The 20,520-nt window shown below is 34.0% G+C and overlaps 1 protein-coding gene across 2 annotated transcripts; it reads right to left on the bottom strand.

Annotated features, from left to right (window-relative positions):
• Window positions 1-597: 597 nt before the first annotated feature.
• On the bottom strand, window positions 598-20,294 carry cpsf2 (cleavage and polyadenylation specific factor 2). Of its 2 annotated transcripts, none has more exons than XM_067383303.1 (15): window positions 20,149-20,294; window positions 19,091-19,240; window positions 18,848-19,007; window positions 17,568-17,673; window positions 16,400-16,529; window positions 13,519-13,634; window positions 13,193-13,380; window positions 11,283-11,573; window positions 10,792-10,892; window positions 8,641-8,844; window positions 7,580-7,732; window positions 5,326-5,551; window positions 4,792-5,103; window positions 2,616-2,750; window positions 598-1,143 (listed from the first exon to the last, which is right to left on the bottom strand). In XM_067383303.1, the coding sequence occupies exons 2-15, from the start codon at window positions 19,237-19,239 to the stop codon at window positions 1,051-1,053; spliced, it is 2,364 nt and encodes a 787-aa protein (XP_067239404.1). In that variant the 5' UTR covers window position 19,240; window positions 20,149-20,294; the 3' UTR covers window positions 598-1,050. The 2 variants fall into 2 exon arrangements, with proteins under 2 accessions (XP_067239404.1, XP_067239403.1); XM_067383302.1 differs by having other exon boundaries at window positions 599-1,143; window positions 19,091-19,247.
• Window positions 20,295-20,520: the final 226 nt, after the last annotated feature.

Here is a 20,520-nt window from a genome sequence, read left to right as displayed (position 1 = left end):
TTTAAAATGGAATAAAATTTAGTATGCTCACTTATTCTTTTATATATTTTAATGTCGTTTCCATTTTTACATAAAGTGTTACACTGAATGAGAAGGGAACATAATTTCACCCTCATTTTGACATATTATACTCCCAAAGCTTTTTGAAACCTTAAAAGTAGACGTTTTACTTGCATTTAATGTGCTTTCTATATATATTAAACCACTTTTGTAAATTTCTATTGATGCACACATCTAAATGTCTTTGAGCCATAGACATATTTTAATAAAAACTTAAAAATAACAGCAAAATTACTAAAACTAACTTGATACTAACTAAACTTAATTAACGCTTGAATTGAACGCTTAATGTCATTAACATCTGTATCGTTCCATCCAGTGAGAGCCTTAGAAATGTCTTATTCAAATATCTAGTAGAACGACTGAAAATTGGTCAAAAGAAGTTAATAACCCCATATTAATGTTTAATATTTTGTATAGAGATGAAAATAAACTGGTTTCAACTGTGTAATATATATCTGGGCCATAATGTTTGCTGTGCTGGCAGATTTGTGCGTTCAAAAAGCTGACTCAGAATCAGCCATGCTGGAAATATTTATGAACATCGCAGGGAGCTTTGACCCTGGATCAGTTATTCAGGTCAAGGAAAGAGGCAATGATGTGGATTAGTCATGAGCTGAAGGACAACAATACAGTTAATATGAGGATGGAAAGTATATCAGTGTCCTTTTTGTGTAGCGTGTTGCACAAATGATAAAAGCACAAACCCACACTGACAACATTTCATTACGAAAACTTTATCTGTGAACAAAATAAGGGGTAAAAAAAGCCTTAAATGTTTCTTTGCATCCAGCAGCTCTGAACAAAAGCACAGTAGCAACGATTCTTCTACAGTCCTGACAGACGCTCTCATTTGGGGTCACTTCGAGAGAGAACGCCTGCCTTTTAAACGTGCAGGGAAACAATAATAAAAAATACACAACTCAAAACCTACAAAAGGAAATTAAGGGTACGGCTGGCGCTGAATGAGACCCGTTCAGCACTGAAGAGCTAAACTACAGCGTACTGCTGATACAACAGCTCACGAATCCTGTAGTAGTCATCACAATGGCAGCCTTCCAGACAAATGCGGCCCGCTTCCGTCTGAGAAAGAAAGAGAGAGGTCAATGAGGTCAGTGTTGTACAGCACACAGTGAGGTGTTCAGGTGAGCATGTTGTGTTCTTGAATACAAAAACAGACAGTACAAAAAGAAGCTGGACACATTGAGATGGTTTTCTGATAATATACTCTGTAGTAGAGGTGGGCAATATTTAAGTTTAAATTATATACTGGTAGAAATGTTTCAACAGTTGTGCAAAACACTGCCATGTTATAGAGAAAGACCATTACGGTCACTAAACATAAGAGATCACAGTACACAGGTTAATAAAGACTCTTCATTTCTGCTTTAGAATTATTTTGTTAAATGTATTTTTTTAAATTATGATTTTTGTATGGAAAATGGGTTTTATTTCTATGTACATGACAGTTCAAAAAACAAACACACAATCCAACTAAATTAATGAATAAACCAGTATATTTATTTTATTAAAAATGACAAAAAAATTAAAAATAAAATGAAATAAACAAAATAAAAAAACACAATCAAACTAAATAAATAATTATATACATTTATATTTATTTTATAAAAAATTAAAAAAACGAATTAAAATAAAATCAATAAAAACCTATAACAAAATAAAAACACACAAACTAAATAAATGAATAAAACAAATGACAAACAAATAAATTAAAATTTAAAATAAATAAAAATAAGTAAACAAACAAAAAAAAATATATATATTTATTTTATTAAAAACTATAAACAAAATTACAAATAAAATGAATAAAAACAAAACAAAATAAAAACAAACAAAAACAAATAAACACACAATCTAAATAAATAAAAATAAATATATTTTAATAAAAATTACAAAGAAATAAATTAAAATAAAATAAATGAAAACCTATAAAAACATAAATTAGAACAAATAAATACATAAAAATAAAAAAGAAACAAATAAATTAACAAATAAAATAAATATATAAATATATATATATATATATATATATATATATATATATATTGTATATATATATATATATATATATATATATATATATATATATAAATTTATTGTAAATATATATAGACTGCTTATATCACCAACTTTATGCTCCATGATTACCAGACAGGTAATTCTTGCATAATTCTTGCGTAATTCTTGCGTTGACAGCTTAGAGTGAACAGATTTAGTTTGTGTGCATATATGTAGCATAACAGGATGCAACAAGATGCACATGTGCTTAAAAAATGTGCTTACCATTTTTATTATTAAAATTATAATTGAAAAAAAGTGTTTTTTTTTTTGTTTTTTTTTATAATTCATTGCATAAATGCATTTCAAAAGGCAGCATCCCAATGTTGCCAGATCCAGATTTGGCTTTTTGCAACACAAATTAAGCCCCGGATGAAACAAAAGAACACACCCTGACTGTACGCCTCAATGTGCGGTCCACTAATCAAATGCTTTGATGATTTGCATATCATGAGGTGTAATCTGATTCCACTCACCCTCCTGACAGCGACCAGATTATTACACACCAGAACCCCGCCCACAAACTCCGCCTGGATCCCTTCACGCAGCAGAACCTGCTTGAAGTCCGATAGTCGAGGTTCGTTGATGAACACAGACTGATGACCTGGGACCTGTGAACGACACGTGTTATTTCACATGTTACTACTCAATAAGCGAGGGATAATGTAAAGCAAGGGATAATCGCAAAATAAACCCTGACAGGGAATAAACCAGGGCTGGATGTACATTATCCCGCTTATTACACGGCTACTTGCCACATAAGTAAATTATTAGGCAGAAAATATTGATTTGAGTTGAAATATTTTATTAGCTAATTAAACACAAAGCTTCTGCAAAAAAAACAGTTACTAGCAAGCAGCTTTGAGCCTTTCATGTCTTCAAACAAGACATGAAAGATGCACTGGCCTTACAAACCCGGATGAGCATCATTATTCAGCTTTGATATTGACGACGATCATTATTGGGCAATATCTGCCCTCGGAATGTCACACCTGACCAATCAGAATCAAGCATTTTAAGAGAGCCATGTAATATAATACCTTATCAGTTAATCTCAGAGCCTCTGGAGTGTTTGATGAGAGGTTTCGTCTTGCTTCTTCAGTCAGCAGATCTATTTTAATGTCTTTCCTCTGATGTCTGATGAACTGTATCGTATACGGCTTTATTTTACCTTCTTCATGAGTTCAGTTTATCACATTTATATTGTAACTCTGTCTCTTTGTTCCACATAGGGCTGCAACACTACTCAAAATAAAACTGACATTGTGATATGACATTATCAAATCTGCAATTTAACTGAATAGATGTATGCGCCGTGTTTCAGAGCGAAGCGCAGCACTGTGTTCTTACACGTGAGCCGCTCATTATCCACCAGGTTCACAGTAAATGCTGCTTCAAATGCTTTAAAGTGCATTTTTGGAAACATAAAATGCATAAATAATCTTCTCGTATTGTAATGAGAAGTGCTTATCAACAAAAGAGTTTTTCCATCAAAATAAAAGTTTGATGGTTTAGCATTTGAAAATGAAGTTAAGACAGCCATAAATATAAGTATTGTAACTGTACAGCTGTAATGTAAAATAAAATATCATACTTTTCTTAAATTTTATAGTGAAATATTACAATAGCAATATTGCTTATTTTGTTTTTATTTAGTAATTTTTATATTTTTGTTTGGTAAAAAATAATAAGTATTATTACTACTACTATTATCATTATTTGCCAAAAATATTTAAATTCAATTTTAAATTGAAATCACAATTTTAATCAGAATTTTTTTTTTTTTACAGTGAAATACTACAATAGTAATATTTATTTTTTCTTTTATTTAGTAATTTTTACATTGTTTAGTAATAATAATTATTATTATAATTTTATAGTCTTATTGATATATAAATCACAAAATATTTGCCAAAAATATTTAAATTCCATTTTAAATTGCAATCATAATTTTAATTAGGATCTTTTATAGTGAAATACTACAATAGTAATATTTCTTTTTTTTCTTTTTATTTATTAATTTTTATTTATTATTATCATTTTATAGTCATATTAATATATAAATAAATAAAAATTTGGTCAAATTGTACATTCCTACAAACAAGCACAATTTTCTATTTTAAACTGCAGTGAAATATTACAGTGAAATACTACAATAGTAATATAATAATATAAATATATAATATAATATAATATAATATAATATAATATAATATAATATAATATATATATATATATATATATATATATATATATATATATATATATATATATATATATATATATATATATATATATATATATATATATTTTTTTTTTTTTTTTTTAGATTTTTTATATTTTTGTTTAGTGATAATAACAATTATTATCATTAGTTTATTGATAATATATAAATGAGAAATATTTGGTCAAATTGCACAGCCCTACAAAAATGCACAGCAAACCTGGAATTTTCTTAAATTCAATTTTAAATCACAACCACGATTTTTATCAGCTTCCCCAAAACAATTCCCCCCCAAATCATTCAGTTCTAGTTCCACCTCATTTATTTCCCTGTTCTCTCTCGCTGCCCTGCAGCAGACTCTCTACAAAAACAAACTGTAAATCACATCATTTCTATGTTAAACATGTTTTATTTAATCTCTCACTCACCTCATGAGCAGGCAGCGGCTCCAGCGTGGGTATGACATCACTCTCCTCTGAGATCTCCCTGTCATCCTCTCCAAACAGAGTCTTCATGGCCCGCTGGTTAGCCGTGACGCTGGGCTCAGTCGACAGGTCCGGCGTGACGTCCATGGCCGGTTCTCCATCCTCCATGTCCTCTTTTGCTTCTCCCATCTCAGCGATGACACCCGTGTCCACTTTTTCCACCCGCATGTCCAGAACACCGTCAATCCAGGCCAGCTCTGTGTCTTTGGCTTTACAGAACTGCAGCGAGCTGACCAGAGAGTCCTTCAGCCTGACCTACAGGGACATTTACAGCTTCATCAGTCTAAATATTCCAGAAAACTGGACACTTTGTAATGTCAATGTTAAATGAACGGCCAAAAAGCATAAAAAGATTTCTGTTTTTAGTTGAAATGGTGTTGCGTAAAAAGCCCCTTAAACGGACAAAATACTACAAAAGTTTATATAAAGAAAAAAAATACACATTTAAGCTTAAAAACATCCAGAGAGAAGTATTACCTGGTAAATGTGGGTCTCGCTGGTGGCATCCACCGTCTCCTGCAGTTTTGGCATGTAAACTTTGATGTCTTTCCCGCTGAAGGCCTTGCAGGACTCGGCCAGGTCCTGACTGGCCTCAGGCGGGCCGTGAACGATGACTAGCTGTCTGGGTTTCATCTGGTTTATGATCTTCTTAATGGAGTCCCCGTCAGAACGGCCCTCGTAATCGATGTACGACACTCGAGCTCTGAGACACAACAGATGAATGAATGACTCTGAATGCTGCATATCTGGGTCATTCTACCATAAGTGTGAATAAGCAATACAATATTTTAAAAATGTATTATCACACCACATACAAAGATTACTTTGACTAATTACGGTAAGATTAAGCTATAGAACGATTAAATAAATTCACTTTTTTATACTCAAAGTTGCAATATACAATGAAACCATATTTAAATTTTAGTTTTTTGTTTTTAACAAAATACCAGTAACAGATTATTCATATTCACACACATACACATACATAATAAATATACATACATACAGATATACATACAGATATACATATATACATATATATATATATATATACATATATATATATATATATATACATATATATATATATATATATATATATATATATATATATATATTACAGTATATAATGCACAATATACAAAATAATAATAAAACTTTTTACAATTTTTATAAAATATTTCTTGTTTAATGAGACTTTACAAAATGGCAGGAACATGGAAAGCTCTTGATGGGTCGGACTCTGATTTTTGGATTTATGTTACATTTTCATGGTGCCTATGGTTTTACCCTTTTCCAACACAAAACAAACATTTATCATGAAAAATAATAAATATTAAAAATATAAATAATAAAAAAATAAAAATAAATAAAAAATATTAGCAGATATTTTAAGTTGACATTTGCAAGAAACCCCTCGTAATTATAACAGTGATTATGCATTTGTTTTAATGGTTTGATTACATTTTAATTATCCAAAAGCATGTCTAATCAGTTGAATTCATAAAACTTAATATTTTATTAATTTGTTTATAATAATATGGCCATATGAAATGTTTATTTATATATATATATATATATATATATATATATATATATATATATATATATATATATATATATATAGATAGATAAAATGTATTAGAAATGTTTTAATTTTTCTGGATTCATGATTTAATATAAATTTAATGTTAAAAATGGTGGTAATCAAACAATGGCAAAAACATGAACAATTTAATCTTTTATAAATGTAGTCAAATTAGAATTTAAAAATTGCTTTTATTTTTTGGTAAACAGTGGTGTCGAAGTTAAAATTAACACATGGAAGAAAAATAATGTGCCTTTAAAATTAAAGTATTACATTCTACTGTACTATAGTAGCAGGCTAAATTTCTGTCAACTTCAAGTTAAACTGAACTCTTATTTTGACGGGTTGTCATGAAGACCTTTGAGTTTCTGTGTATATGATATGATGATTTTTTTCTCAAATGAAATGGTAAAATTCTGGTAAAGTGACTCTCAGAGCAGCTCTACAGATGAAGTTCATGTCCTCGTACAGTAAGAAGACCCACACATGCTAATCATTAATAATTTTAAATGTACTACCATTAAATTAACCTCAAAACTCAAATGTTTTAAACATTTTCTCATCTGATTAAAATCACTTATGGAGTCTGAACTCACATTATCTACCAGTTCAGCAGCAAATAAACACACAAGCCACAGAAGAGCAATTCATTAGAGATGGATAGAGGGTTATTAAGTAGCAATTATTCTGTTAAAGCTGACAGCAGCGTAATGGCAATCACTGACACTATGAGTGTTTGTGAAAAACCTGGGTGTTTTTAACTGACTGTAGGATACTTCTATGATTTTACACCTCTGCAAAAGCGTGACATTTTTACCAAACACTGATTTGTGACAATCTCACATGCTAAGGGGGAGAGCGACCTCTGCAGGCCACAACTTAGAACGACACATTCTGAACAAATACAATTCAGCCTCTTAAAACATTTAAACAAATTAAATTTAGGTCCATGTCTTCTGTTTTAAATTTTAAACCTTTTCATTTAAAAAAAAAGAAAAAGTACATCATTCCTGAACACTGCCATACCCACTAATCTGCTAATATTAATTCAAGCATTTAAGCTTTGGCCTATTAACCTTTTCTCTGATTTATCATAATAAGCAATAACAGTCATTGCACAAGATGTCCTGATGAAGTCCTCACCTGATCTCTAGTGTTTGTGTAGTGCTGGTGCATTTGGTGGGGACGTCGGACAGGTCTTGCTCCATGGGCTCGTCTCCGTTAGTCAGTCCAGACTCCAGTTTGCTCTTCTCCTCTTCAGTGGCCTGGAGCTCAGGAACCAGAAACTCCTCTGGCCTGAGGGTTAGAGGTCAGAGGTCATGGGTCATTCCTCAGAAAATACAGAACTGATACATGAATATTGCACAATAAAAATTTTTTTTTACATTGCATTCAAGGCAGTGTTATTTTAGATTGTCTTTTAGTTTAATTAATATTTTGAATTGGCTTTAATTTTTATATTTTTAGTTATGTTAATTTTAGTTATTTTGTCATGTGCTATTGTCATTTTTATTTTTATTTTTTTTTAACGTTGCTATTTTAGGTTACATTTATTTTTATTCAGTTTTAGTAATTATTTCCATTCAGTTTTAGTTTTAGTTATAGTAGTTATTTAATAATTTTACTGCTTCAACTTAAACTTATTTCGGTTTATTGCCAAGGCAACATTTCTAATTTTTTTCTAATTTTTTTAGTTTAAGTTTTTTAACTAATATTTGTATTTATTTTATTTTTAGCTTTATTTCAAACAACAAATGTTTTAATAGTTTCAGTTTTAGTTAACGATAATAACCCTGATATGACATAATAAACGTAAGATGAAACCTTTAAGCATGTTGAAGGGAAAAAAAATCAATACTTATTTTATTTAAAGTAGTCATCCGGCAAATGGAAGATGATTCAATGAAATGTAATTGTTTTTAATTTTGTGTGTATGGTGTAAATTTGTGTCGAAACTAATTGTTTTGCTGCTCATTTTGGCCAGGTCACTCCTGTGAAAGATTTTTAATCTCAGAGAGTCTTTCCTGGTTAAATAAAGGTTAAATAAATAATTAAAAAAAATATATAAAGTACATATTAGCACAAACCAATGTAATACTGCATAAATACCATGGTATTACCATCTAATACCATCACTATACTTCATGCAATTTACACTGCATTCAAGCTACACATTTTATCATTTTATAATTTGTCTTGTTCACCTGATGATTTCTCCGTACTCATCCCATTTGATTCGCTCCTCGTGTGTAGGGAACATGGGGTAGGACTTCTTGGCCTGTTTGAAGAAGCTGCCCTTCCTCCCGCCCTCGCCCTTCATCATCAGGTCATGATGTTTGGTCTTCACTGCCACCGGCTGCTCCAGATCATCCTCCATATCGCTCTCATCACTCGAGTCCAAGTCCACCCTAGCCATGAACACAGAAAGCTGTTACTGAACCTCATATATAAAGCTGTGAATTAGATAATTGAACTTGTGAAATGGCTGAGATTACCTTACAATGAGCCATAAAAGTGAAGAAACGACAACAGAAAAGGGTGGTTGACATATAACATGTTCATGAACTGTGATTTTCTCAGCATCGTTAGGATAAAATCAATATGAATGTATAACGTAAACAGTATATTTTAGGTTTTTCACCATTTTTAATGACCTTTTTGTATTCAGTAGTCGATTTGTGTGCATTTTAAACCATTCAAGCGCAAGAAGACTTACACTGTTTTCTGTGCCACACACATCCAAAGCGAGCGCGCAGAAAGCTACCTCTCATATAGTGCGCAAATACGGTCTTCTTGCACTTGAATGGACAAATACACACAAAATTATGTCAAAATATCCTCAAACACAGCTGGTTGTGTCTTAAGTGAAGGTAAACAGTTGAGAAAGAAAACGTGTAACAGTATATTGGATCTGTGCACCTCTTAAAGTGACAGCAGCCTAATATACTAATATAATAACGCTAATTAAACAACAGAAGATAAAGAGAAAATTTACTCGCTGATCTTGACTGAATAACGTTTGTAACTGTATTTGTAATATTTATTTTATGTATAAAGTGCATTGTTATTTTACATTTGATTACAGTTTCTGTACCTGAATACTAAAGCTACCACTGTTTGTTTCAAATCATATATTTGTTCAGCTGTATTTATTTGTGCTATGGCTAATTTGTTTATTTGTTCTTATTTAATTACTGAGTGTTTATTTGTCATTAATAATGCTGGTCCCAATTTATATTAAGTGGCCTTAACTACTATGTACGTACATCAAAAAATAAGTACAATGTACTTATAGGGTTCATACTGAATTGCAAAACACTTTTGCTGCTTTTGAGGTGGGATACGGGTAAGGTTAGGGAAAGCTTTGGTGGTATGGGTAGGTTTAAGGGTGGGTTAAAGTGTAAGGGATGGGTCAACAGTGTAATTATAAATGTAAATACAGAAATTAATTACAGATGTAATTACATGCAGGTGTTTTTAAAATATAAGAACAATGTAAATACATGTATGTACACAATAAGTGCATTGTATCAAATGATTAATTTAAATGTAATTACATAGTAGTTAAGGCCACTTAATATAAAGTGGGACCATAATGCTTGAAATTTATTTACTTATTTATTTTATATTAGTTAGGCTAGTTGTTTTTGCTGTGGTATGTTTGTTAAAATTAAAGATTTTTGTTCATGGTATTCAGCTGCAATGAAATGTTTTGCAAAAAGACTTATTTTTTACCTTATTGGAATCGAAACTAGGAATCATTAAGAATCTGAATCGCTAAAATTCAAATGACACCCAAACCTATGCGGGACATTATTAGGACATATCAACTTTGTATTACAAGTAACAGAAAACTGTAATAGTCATATTAATAATAATAATAATAATGAACGGTTGTGGACAATGTAAAAGAGATCTGGGTTATTTTTCATTCAGTTCACTTGTTGTGGGTCTAAACTGGTTCTTTTAAGGAGCATAAATGTGGACATTGTGGATAGAATATGAATTAATTTGGAGAAAAAAGGCACTAACATGGTTTTTGCACACCCCGATCAACATGAGAGCTGCTGTTTCAAAGCGGGTTTATTCATTTTTAAGCAGCGGCAGCAGAAGATGTTGAATGTTTTACATCACAGTTCAAAAAGCACTATAACTTTTTGACCCAGTCGTGCAGCTCTAGCGTGAATGATTCATAAAATATTTATAGCTATAGATTTTTTTCACTGAGAATCTTTCCTTTGAATATTTGCAGAGCATTACTCACACTACACTTGATAAATGCTGTAAGAAAGACTTCAATTCAAAGCAGTTTTTCATTCTGACAGCATTTTATTCACAAACACATTACCACTCACTCTTTCGCCTGCTCCAGTTTTTTGGCAGCTTCTTTCTTCATTTTTTCTTTCTCCAAGTATTCCTCTAGTTCTCGCCCTTCCAGTCGGCAACGTTTTCTTATCTGGTTTAGATAAATAATTAAAAAAAAACTTTAAAATAACAAGTCAAACATATCCGACGCTGCAAAGTCCCATAGTTAGAGTGCATTTTCACTGATATTGCACACAAAAATTATCTATAAAGCACTGCAGAAGAATAATTAATCACAAGATCTGCCAAAATGTGTGGGATCTAATTGCTGATTTTCAGAGATTTGCCTTAGAGGCATAATAAGCAAACTATTTACACACAAACAAAACAATGACACATACATTGCATAAACTGACACGGTGACTATCGAAACAGACAAAAATGTTGTGTAGTCTGAACCCGCCATAAGTATTCAGGTCTTAGCCAGAAAAAGTTAAAGTGGACCAGACTTAATGCTGATCTATAAATCCAGTGCCCTCACCTCCAGGTCCATCCTCTTCTCCCCTGGGTTATCTATGAGGTAGCGGGCCAGTGTTCCTGGTGTGGTCCTGTAGGTGAGGATGACTGAGTTTTTGGCGTCCTGACACCACTGTATGAAGAGCTCTCGTGAGAAACCTGACTCCAGATCGGGCTGACTGCACAGAACCACCTTCGGACTTGGCACGCGGGACAGATCGGCCAGACTGTGACAGAGCGAGAGGTGGCGGAACTGGAAAGGGTTGTTCCGCTTGTCCTCGAAGCATCGCATCAGTTTATCGCTCATCCACTCGACCTGTGAGAGAACATGAGAACACGTGCTGTGATGGGAACGTTATATCTGAGATATGACACAGCGAGAAATTTCCATGACGTAGGATTAGGGGTGTGCGATATTGGGATGACTGGGATTTTGTTGATAATGATCATTAAACAATGTTTTGTGCTTTTGAATTGGTACCTTGGTTGGTTTTTAAGCTTTTCATGTATTTCATATTATGTGCAGTGATCAGATCATAGCAGTAACAGAAATTAACTTTTCCACCACGAGGCAATATTTGCCCCCTTAAACTTTACAATGGCTATTTTTTTATAATAATAATAATAGCTAATGTTTTATAACATCTTTTATGCCAAATTCTTACATTTAATCAAATTCAATTAGATTAATAAGACATGATTGATTCAAATGGCTGACTCACTCAGTCATTGAATCATTCAATAAACTGATTCATTCAAAACGCTGATTTATTCAGCAACAAAGTACTGCTATTTTTTGCTTGGGGATGTAAAAAAAAAACAAAAAACAGTTCAGCTGTGATTTCATTGGAAATTTTTCGTTGACAAATAGCAAAAAACGGCATTTCATTCAAACAACGGATTCATTGAATCATTCATTAAACTGATTTGTTCAAAAATGCTGGTTCATTCAGTAACGAAGCACCACTATGTGTTGCTTGGGGACGCAAAAAAACAATTTTCATTGATGAAATAAAGCAAAAACAGGCATTTCATTCAAAAAAAACTTATTCATTCCTTCGTTTAATCATTTATTAAACTGATTTGTTTATGACGCTAATTCATTCAGTAAAGAAGCATCGCTATGTGTTGCTTAGGGATGCAAAAAAAAAGTTCTCAGCAGAGGTTTCATTAGGTCATTTTCAGTGAAAAAAACAGACAATATTGAATTAACTCAAAATGTTAGCTTACTGTTTATTTAACTATTTTATAAAATAAATATGAAATTTGCAATCATGCTGATATTCTGGAAAAAACAGCACTCTTGCTTGTGTGATATTGCATAACTATATCATTTGATATAAACAAAAGCAAAGACAATAGAATAACACAAGACGTGTCACTCGTATTGTTTTGAATGGGAGAAAGTGTAACGCGCAATATGGCGGAATAAGTCCCGCCTTCTAAATAAGAGCCAATCGCCGACTGGTAAAGTCATCGCGTCACTTCAGTGGCCGTTAGAATCACGGTTTCTATAGAAACAGTCAGACGCGCGCCTCCGAAGAGATACGCATTTAGGTCTGTGCATGCACAATAGCTTGATCAAGCCGGAAAAATACGTTTTATAATACAAAGTTTTTTTGTCATGATTTGAGCGTTTAGAAACACAATTTATGAGCCGGTTGTTGTTAGATTTCATTGGTGATTTAAAATATTAAAATTTATTCGTAAGGTTGGAGAACAGTTTTGGAGAATTTGGGGAAAAATGGCCCTCTATATTTAAAGGCTACATCATGCAATTAAAGTGTGCATTCTCAAGGAGTTTCTTTAGTTTTTGCAAAGCGAAAAAATTTAGTCTGTAATGTCAGCTCACACATTTAAAACAACAATTTTGATATTACCGTAGACAACACAAATCGCACACCCCTACGTAGGATTTGACTGTAACAGTGAGACCTGGGACTTTGAGAACTCCACCACGTTGTAGCTGACGTTGTTGAGCAGGGCGAGTGAGTAGACGCCCAATCCTGCGTCTTTGGTCCTCCAGATCTGATCCAGGAGTTGAGCCAGCTCTAGCACTCGTCCTGCCGTATCTACGGCGATCAGCACATTCCCGTCACCACGCAGGGTCTCCATGACATTGGCTGGAAGAGAATGTAAAATGTCACACTTTGTCCAAAAGAACAGGATTAGTGATTCTGCTTCACTGGAGCAGTAGATTTAATAAGTGCTTAATTAGATGACAAATCATCGAGCAAACTATTAGGTTTGTTTGAACTTACTGAGCAGTTGCTCGTCACGTTGTTTCCTGCGAGGCTGTACATATGAGGCGTTGAAGGAGTCTGTGATAAGGAGAGACGGTCTGCTGACGGTCTCCAGAGAGCAGCCGTTCAGATGACTGAGAGGAAACAACAAACATTATGTAAATACTGCTTTACTCTACTGGATCAGAGCTCAAAAATGCCTCAGATATTTAAAAGCTGTAGTTAATTTCACTTCATTAAAGATACTTTTGATGTTGGTTTGATCAAAGAAAGTGCAAAGTGTCGTAATTTGGCAGAATAAGCCCCGCCTTCTAAATAAACGAAAACAGTCAGTGTTCTGAGTCGCATGCTTATGACTGTATATGCACATTGGCTATTCCAACCTGAAATATAAGCTTTTTTAACGCTATTTGAGCAAAAGAGTATGTTCACACTTCTAGTTCGGTTCGGACTCCAAAACAAAACAAAAACATTTAGTCCTGGTCTGCTTTTCAAGCATTTACGTTGGCATTTTTAACACCGAACCTAACATACCGAACCTACAGGCATAGGGATATGTTCATAACCTGATTGGTCAGTGTGGTGGGGCCGAGAGCCGTGGGAAGGGAGCACTCCGTTCTCATGGCTCCGTTCCCACGGCTCTCGGCCCCACCCTGCTTGCCACAGTTGGCTTTTATGACGTATATTTCAAGACGGAACTTGCCAAACTTCCAAAATAATGCAGTGTACTGGGCTAAATGGGCTCGCTGTACGTGCATAGCCTACATATGATGGTATTTTGACCAGCTGAGAACTTGTGAAGAGTTAAAAAAAAGTGTAAAGGAGTCAAAACAGCGACAGGAATACCTCTGTCACACACAAACAAAGATCTGCTGTGAGGAGACGCGGTTACCAAACAAAAGTCAAACTATGATGAGAAAAACAGGTATTCTTGAGGATTCTGTCCTTTTTAGGGTCGCATATTATGACATCATGTCCTGTTTTGGTTCGTTTACATGTCTCTGGTCCGTGTTGGGTTCATAATTCAATTGAACCGCACCAGAGTTTGGATGGTAGTGTTCACACTTAAAGGGTTAGTTCACCCAAAAATGAAAATGATATCATTAATGACTCACGCTCATGTCGATCCAAACCCGTAAGACCTCCGTTCATCTTGGGAACACAGTTTAAGATATTTTAGATTTAGTCCGAGAGCTTTCTGTCCCTCCATTGAAAATGTATGTACGGTATACTGTCCATGTCCAGAAAGGTAATAAAAACATCATCAAAGTAGTCCATGTGACATCAGAGGGTTAGTTAGAAGTTTTTGAAGCATCGAAAATACATTTTGGTCCAAAAATAACAAAAACTACGACTTTATTCAGTATTGTATTCTCTTCTGGAATCCTTTCCATTGAATTGATTCCACTGAATTGATCCCATTGAATTGATTCCATTGAATTGATTCCATTGAAACCTTTCATCTGTCGGCGTTGGTAATGCACTTTTACGTCGTGGTTGTTTTTGGCAACTCGGACATCCGCAACATTTTGAAGTATCGAAAATACATTTTGGTCCAAAAATAACAAAAACTACGACTTTATTCAGCATTGTATTCTCTTCCGGGTCTGTTGTCAATCCGCGTTCATGACTCCGCTTCTTCTTCTTTCCTGTTTTGTGGCTGTTGGCATCCAGCTTATTGGTGCATTACCGCCCCCTTCTGCTCCGGAGTGTGGTTCACGACTCCGCAGTGACGCTGCTGACGTAAGACGCTGCTGACGTGTTAAAGGATTGCGGAAGAGAAGACAATGTTGAATAGAGTCATAGTTTTTGTTATTTTTGGACCAAATGTATTTTCGATGCTTCAAAAAATTCTAACTAACCCACTGATGTCACATGGACTACTTAGATGATGTTTTTATTACCTTTCTGGACATGGACAGTCTACCGTACATACATTTTCAATGGAGGGACAGAAAGCTCTCGGACTACATCTAAAATATCTTCAACTGTGTTCTGAAGATGAACGGAGGTCTTACGGGTTTGGAACGACATGAGGGTGAGTCATTAAATGACATAATTTTCATTTTTGGGTGAACTAACCCTTTAATCAAATTAACCGCAACTGAGAAATCACACCAGGGTTCGTCTTAAACGACCCAAACATGTCAAGTGTGAACACACCCTATGAAACAACATTTATGCAACAGTTCAGACCAGATTTTGTTGCTGATTTGGAATGTTATTTAAATGTGAGTGTGGCAAGCAGTTTTTGAGATTTTCCCATTCTAACAGATCGACTTGGATGCCCACTCATTACAAACGTTGAGTATGTATGTAAGTGAACAGACTTTCCTTGAAAGGAACTTTGGTCTTATTTTTAATTAACAGTCATAATTGTAAACACTGATCAGCGAACATACTTAGAGCATTCAAATGGAAGCTCAAAAATGCTTTAATGATGTGCAAAAAACAATAAGGTTCATTTTCATTTGTCACAGGCGCATTTGAACTTCTGCAAGAACCAAGTACGTTTGAGCTCTATGTATAATCGCTGCTCAATGTTTACATGTGAATAAAAGCCTAAATTAATCTGTTCGTTATATAAAGTGATCATGTCTCTTCAGAAGACTTGAATCAAACCACTTGTTTCATAGGGATTTATTTTCAAATCTCTTTATGAACATTTTAAAGCATCAGGGTAAATAGACATTCAATGGAGAGAGAGAAATCTCTAAGATTTCATTAAAAATATATTTATTTGTGTTCTGAAGATGAACAAAGTCTTAAGGGTTTGGGATGTCATGAGGGTGATTAATGATGACAGATTTTTCATTTTTGGGTGAACTAACCCTTTAATGAATTAAAACTTTCTGATGCTACATTCATTTCATGTACATGTGATTTCTTTCATACTCACATCTCCCTCTTGTGGTTGAAATCCACAGCATAGATGATCTCTTCCTCACCATCCTTCACTATTTTCCAGATAGTGCCACCAATCATGTGACCCGCAGGAAGTGGGGTGATGGACAGACCGTGACCTTTTCCTGTTCGTTAATAATTTATGATCAATTTTCAAGATGCCAAAAAGGACACATTAACACTATTTGGAGAATTAAAGGATTAGTTCACTTTCAAATGAAAATTTCATGATAATTTACTCACCTCCATGTCATCCAAGATGTTCATGTCTTTCGTTCTTCAGTCGAAAAGAAATGAAGGTTTTTGATGAAAACATTCCAGGATTTTTCTCCATATAGTGGACTTCAATGGACTCCAAACGGTTGAAGGTGAAAATTACAGTTTCGGTGCAGCTTCAAAGGGACCTACACGATCCCAGATGTGGAATAAGAGTCTTATCTACCAAAACGATCTGTCATTTTCTAAAAAAAAAATATATATATATATATTATATATATATATATACTTTTAACCATAAATGCTCATCTTGAACTAGCTCTCTTCTTCTCTATTAGAATTCCGGCAGTGTAGACACTGCTAAGTGTATTACTGCCCTCCACAGGTCAAAGTTTGAACTAATTGTTATATACTTGCACTAGCATATTGTGTATGACAATATAGTTCAAACTTTGACCTGTGGAGGGCAGTAATACACTTAGCAGTGTCTACACTGCTGGAATTCTAATAGAGAAGAAGAAGAGAGCTAGTTCAAGATGAGCATTTATGGTTAAAAGTATATCATTTTTTTTTTTTTTTTTTTTTTTAGAAAATGACATATCGTTTTGCTAGATAAGACTGTTATTCCACATCTGGGATCGTGTAGGTCCCTTTGAAGCTGCACTGAAACTGTAATTTTCACCTTCAACCGTTTGGTGTCCATTGAAGTCCACTATATGGAGAAAAATCCTGGAATGTTTTTATCAAAAACCTTAATTTCTTTTCGACTGAAGAAAGAAAGACATGAACATCTTGGATGACATGGGGGTGAGTAAATTATCAGGAAATTTTAATTTGAAAGTGAACTAATCCTTTAAAAGCTTCATAATTTCTGTTTAAGTTTCCTATTTTTGTACATGTGAATGAAGACATGTTTTCTTGTCATCGAAAAAAAGAAGACATCTCACCTTTCAGGTTGACGATCTGAGAGTATTTCAGCTGCTGGATTTTGTCAAAAGCTGAATCGACATCATCCAGTGTGAACAGAGTGAAATCTTCTGTGTTGTGTCGAGACTGAGATCACACAAGATGGGACATAATTAATGTTTCGTCACCAGAAAATTTAATTTGTGTTGAACACAATTAAACATTTTAAAGGTGCCCTAGAATTAAAAATTGAATTTACCTCAGCATAGTTGAATAACAAGAGTTCAGTACATGGAAATGACATACAGTGAGTCTCAAACTCCATTGTTTCCTCCTTCTTATATAAATCTCATTTGTTTAAAAGACCTCCGAAGAACAGGCGAATCTCAACATAACACCGACTGTTACGTAACAGTTGAGATCATTAATATGTACGCCCCCAATATTTGCATATGCCAGCCCATGTTCCCAACATTATGAAAGTTATTACACAAGGGCAGCCAGTATTAACGTCTGGATCTGTGCACAGCAGAATCATCAGACTAGGTAAGCAAGCAAGAACAATAGTGAAAAATGGCAGACAGGGCAATAATAACTGACATGATCCATGATATCATGATATTTTTAGTGATATTTATAAATTGTCTTTCTAAATGTTTCGTTAACATGTTGCTAATGTACTGTTAAATATGGTTAAAGTTACCATTGTTTATTACTGTATTCACCCAGACAAGAGTCGTCGCTATTTTTAAACACTTGCAGTCTGTATAATGCATTAACACAACTTCATTCTTTATAAATCTCTCCAACAGTGTGTAAAGTTAGCTTTAGCCACGGAGCACTATCAAACTCATTCAGAATCAAATGTAAACATCCAAATAAATACTATACTCACATGACCCGAAGCATGCATGCAGCATGCATGACAAACATCTTGTAAAGATCCATTTGAGGGTTATATTAGCTGTGTGAACTTTGTAAATGCACTGTAATATCGAGTCGCGAGCTCGATGGGCAGGGAGCGTGAGATTTAAAGGGCCAGCAGCCCCTTAATCGGTGCATAGTTAATGATGCCCCAAAATAAGTTAAAAAAATTAATTAAAGAAAATGTATGGGGTATTTTGAGCTGAAACTTCACAGACACATTCAGGGGACACCTTAGACTTATATTACATCCTGTAAAAAAACTTTCGATGGCACCTTTAATATGGGGATTCTAAGTTCAACTAACAGTTAAACTTTTTCTTTGTTAACTAATTTGACAATTAAAAAGAAAAGAATTTCAGACAATCACAAGCAGTGCTTCATTTGTACATCTCACCTGATAGAGATCGTACATGAACATCTGGCCCATCTTGTAGACGGGGATGGTGGCGTAGATGGTGCAGTTGAGCCCCAGTTTGCCCACAGCGTACGGTAAAGCACCCAGATGCAGATGATCAGGGTGAGAGAGCAGCACTGCGTCCACCTGATGGACATACCTGACAGACAGGACGGGAAATACACATCACATACAGCCAGGAAATGATATAAACAATGCCACCTTACTGTCAAATTATCATACCGCTTCAGCGAATCTATGATGTCCATGGAGAAACTTTCATCCCAGCCACAGTCCAGCAGGAAACGGAATTCATCCACCTGCAACAGGTAACACAGAGCCGATTCCTCCTGGACTCCGGATAGAGCCGTCAGCTTGATGATGGACGTCATTCTGCCGCCTGACCGATGGATGGACACAAGAGATCATCAGTATATTAACACCATGAACCACATTTAGTCTTGAGTATATATGCAAGTCATTCAGTACCATAGTACTACAATATTTTTAAGTGTCATAAAAATTAATGTGGACTACATTACATGTCTCTATATCAGTCATGTGATATGAAAGACACTGAAAAACAGTAATTCTGCAGTATTCATTGATCTGTCTGTCTGCAAAACTCAGTCTCACCTCTTTAATATCTACAGATACAGATTAAATGAATCGAAATAGAAATGCCAAAATGAAAAACATCACATTATCAATGTTTATTGATGTGTAGGTGACTGTTCTGGGCCCGCGTCCTCACAGAAACACAAGATTTTTATGTCATTACTTCTGCAGAAAACTCTTACAAACTCTTATAAACGTTTACATTGTAGTATTCAGTACTATAGTACTACAATGTTTTTAAGTGTTCATAAAAACACTGTATTGTAATGGTACATGTGCCACAGTAATACCATGGTATTCTTTTCCATACATTAGAATAGCATGATACATGAATATAGCAAGAATACATAAACATAACAATGGTATTTATCCAAATACCATGGTATTAGCATCTCATATCCACCACAGTACGCTTTGTAAACATTAGAAAAAACTGCAAATTATAACACAATACTAATAAATAAGCAGGTAAAATAAGAGAGCAGTAAACATAACTCTAAGTTAAAAGAGAAGAAGCACAGAATGAATGAATATGAGTATTCATGAGCCTTCATATACTACAATTTCAAAACATTCTGACATTTTAACTCAATCTAAACTCAAAGAAAACACATAGCAGCCAAACAAGTAAAGGGATTCTTTTCTAAAATTGACTTAATTTATGTACATAAATACTTTCATACCTATATCTTGTAATATCACTTTTGATTTCAGCGGGTTCGGTCACTAATAAATGGTGAAAATAGCTGAAAAATCATGTTAAATTCATATTAATGTATCAGATCGGCGGCATGAGAACAGCAGCCATTACTGCCGCTGCTGACGTCACTGGACTCTACCACTGACAGCACTAGAGGGTCGCTTACAAATAACTAACAAAAGTCTCGTAACTGTAAACGACACATAGCTATTTTTTTATGATACACATACAATATTTAGTTTAAATATACATATATGCAGTGCAGTTTTTGATAAGACCAATCTAAAATACACAAAAGAAGGGACAAAAAAAAAGATTTTGGCTGGATTTAGCCTTTCAAAAACATCCAAACATT

Source organism: Chanodichthys erythropterus, chromosome 4, assembly GCF_024489055.1.
Source record: "Chanodichthys erythropterus isolate Z2021 chromosome 4, ASM2448905v1, whole genome shotgun sequence".
Taxonomy (NCBI): Eukaryota; Metazoa; Chordata; class Actinopteri; order Cypriniformes; family Xenocyprididae; genus Chanodichthys; species Chanodichthys erythropterus.
The sequence above is the reverse complement of the archived record's forward strand: the minus strand, read 5'-3'. Positions and strand labels throughout refer to the sequence as shown.